This window comes from Ziziphus jujuba, chromosome 9 (assembly GCF_031755915.1).
Source record: "Ziziphus jujuba cultivar Dongzao chromosome 9, ASM3175591v1".
NCBI lineage: Eukaryota > Viridiplantae > Streptophyta > Magnoliopsida > Rosales > Rhamnaceae > Ziziphus > Ziziphus jujuba.
Window position 1 is genome coordinate 10971151 of NC_083387.1, and position 2927 is coordinate 10974077.

The window sequence follows — 2927 nt, forward strand, 5'->3', positions numbered from 1 at the left end:
AACAAAAATTTTATTTATACTTTTTTTAATTTGATCATTATTTTACTTACATTCTACGATTTTAAAAAAATTATTAATAATTTGCTTTTAATTTTATATATATATATATATCAAAACATTTTTATTTATTTGTTTTTATCAATTAATTTTAAGTATTAAAGGTTAAAAAATTTAAAAATATATATTTTATAATTAAATAATATTATAAAAATTTAATTTTGATATTTTAATTATAAAATTAATTAGTATAATCTAACAAAAACTCATTAGATTAATATTTTTTTTATCATTTTAAAAAACTAAAAGGAAGTAGATGATAATTTTTTAAACATATAAGATTTTAAAAAAATAATAGCGAAGTAAATTGAAAATGTTTAAAAGAATCTTTACTTAGAAAAATGAACTCGATAATACTCTAAAAAATTAAATAATATTTTTTTAAATGTCAGCCTTCAATAAAAACATGTAAAATCAATCATGTTTCCTAGCATAATGCCTCAGACATCACTTTCATATATGTAATGTATATAATATAGTCATGCATGCTAAGACAATTTTTATACATAAATATCAAAACAAAAAAAAAAAAAAACAAAAAAAAGCCCAATTTATCGTATATAAATACCATTCCTTTGGGTGACCATTCATCACACCACTAACTCTTCTTCTATTAATTGCTACATTTTATTTGAGCCTGTGTGAAAGAAAGCTCAGAAAGCCATGGAAGTGGTGAAAGCCTTGGAAGTGGTTGAGCCAGCCTTCATCCAAGAACCTCAGCACAGGCCGAAACAAGGCGTCAAGCCGGCCGAAGGCATTCCATTGATCGACCTCTCCGGAGCAATATCAAACTCCAGCCCCGAAACCCTTAAGAAAGTGGCTAGAGAGGTAGGCAATGCATGCAAAGAGTGGGGTTTCTTCCAAGTTATCAACCATGGGGTTCCGGCGGAGACGCTCAAAAAGCTAGAGAGCGCGAGGAACAAGTTCTTCTCCTTGCCATTGGAGGAGAAGAGGAAAGTGAGGAGGGCAGAGACGAACTTTTTGGGTTACTACGAGCACGAATTCACCAAGAACGTTAGAGATTGGAATGAGCATTATGATATTTCATTGATAGAACGCTATCCATTCCCTGCTTCCCCTGATGTTAATGACACTACTATGGTTGATTATTTCAATAGGTGGCCTGAAAATCCTCCAGAATTCAGGTACTTTTTTTTTTTTTTTAATTAAATAACTAACGAAATTTAAATCTTAATTTAATATTAATTCTAACTATTTGATTTGATTTGATCAGGGAAGCATGTGAAGAATTTCTTAGAGAAACGGAAAAATTGGCTTTTAAGCTCTTGGAACTCATTGCTCTAAGCCTAGGCTTGCCAGGGAACAGGTTCAATGGCTATTTTAAAGACCAAACAAGCTTTATCAGACTCAATTACTATCCACAATGCCCTAACCCTGACCTAGCTCTTGGTATTGGTCGCCACAAGGATGGTAATGTCTTGACCGTTCTTGCTCAAGGTGAGGTTAGTGGATTGGAAGTCTCTAGGAAAACTGATGGAAAATGGATTGCTGTTAAACCCATCCCGAACGCTTATACCATTAACATTGGCAATATGATGCAGGTATGTTAACAATTCCGAATAATTAAGGGCTTAATTCCAATTAGCCAAATGACTATATTATATTGTATAATTTTACTATCAGATGTGTTAATCTTTTAGGAGTCTAACATTAATTAGTATTTAATTTTTTAGGAGTCTAACATTAATTAATATGTTTTATGTAATATGTTGTATGTTCGTATTATAAAACGGAATAGACATATTAAATAGAAAATCTGATATTATATACATATATAAATGTATATATATTATTTATGCATGCATTGGTTGACGCCGGCTAAAAGAAAGAAATGGGGCAAAAAGACAAAGAGGGGAGAGTCGGGCCACCACGGTCCTTGAATTAAGTAAAAAGAAAGAGACAAAAGAAAGGGATAAGAGTTCAAAAAGAAATCCAATTTCCCAAGACACTGAAAGATTGGTCTCCCTATTAAGCGGTGGACAACATCGCTTACAATAGCAAAATATATGTACATATGCATACACGTATATTAAATTCCAAATTCATAGGTAGTTTAGTAATTTAATATATGGTTTGAATGTGTGTGATTGGTCTATTATAGGTTTGGACTAATGAGATATATGAGAGCGTGGAGCACAGAGTAACTGGGAACAGCGAGACGGAAAGGTATTCAGCCCTATTTTCACTAAACCCGTCGCACTACGTCACCATGAAGCCCTTGGAAGAGTTGACCATTGATGAAAATCCTCCCAAGTACAGGGAATTCAACTACGGCAAGTTCACGGCTTTTAGAAAGCTCAGTAATTTTAAGAAACTTAATGCTGAAAACATCCAAGTTGAGCACTTCAGGATATAGAAAATCAGAGGCAGAAATTAATTGAAGCCCCATGAGTGTGTTGTGATTGTGTATTTTTCTTTTTTGTTCTCTCTCTTCAATAAGCTAGTGTATTGTTTTTCTGTATTTTTCTTTTTTTCTTTTTTTTAAATTTTTATCTTGATGGAGAGATCAATAACTTCAATATTGGATTATCTCCATGTGGACTTATGTGTGTCTTTTTTGTTAAATAAAATGTACCAAATGTTGGTACCATGTTGTGCTAATAAAAGTATTCAATCAATTAAAGTATTAATAATATTTTTTATTAAATATATAATTGAACGCCATATTAATTTTGGTGTGGCTGTCACTACGAAAAATTGGGTGTTCACCACAACTTTTTGTAGCTTAATGTTTTTAGCTACAGCAAATGTCACAACAGATGTCATTATATGTTGTGATCAACAGTACTGTAACTAAAAGTAAAATTAATTGTTAGTTTCTAAAAACTATTTATTGTGGCCAAAAATAG

At 31.6% G+C, this 2927-nt stretch overlaps 1 protein-coding gene across 1 annotated transcript; it reads left to right on the plus strand.

The window, feature by feature from the left end:
- The first annotated feature begins 622 nt into the window (after nucleotides 1-622).
- On the plus strand, nucleotides 623-2684 carry LOC107411268 (protein DMR6-LIKE OXYGENASE 2). The gene is made up of 3 exons (XM_016018813.4): nucleotides 623-1202; nucleotides 1292-1619; nucleotides 2180-2684. Exons 1-3 carry the CDS (start codon nucleotides 721-723, stop codon nucleotides 2432-2434), a joined length of 1065 nt encoding a protein of 354 aa, XP_015874299.1. The 5' UTR covers nucleotides 623-720; the 3' UTR covers nucleotides 2435-2684.
- The last annotated feature ends 243 nt before the right edge of the window (nucleotides 2685-2927 follow it).

What these genes read in the sequence shown, in the direction of transcription:
- LOC107411268 (XM_016018813.4), top strand. Translation starts at nt 721, where the DNA reads ATGGAAGTGGTGAAAGCCTTGGAAGTGGTTGAGCCAGCCTTCATCCAA. An exon ending in GAAAATCCTCCAGAATTCAG is followed by an intron (nt 1,203 to 1,291) that starts GTACTTTTTTTT and finishes TGATTTGATCAG; the next exon opens with GGAAGCATGTGAAGAATTTC. An exon ending in ACATTGGCAATATGATGCAG is followed by an intron (nt 1,620 to 2,179) that starts GTATGTTAACAA and finishes GGTCTATTATAG; the next exon opens with GTTTGGACTAATGAGATATA.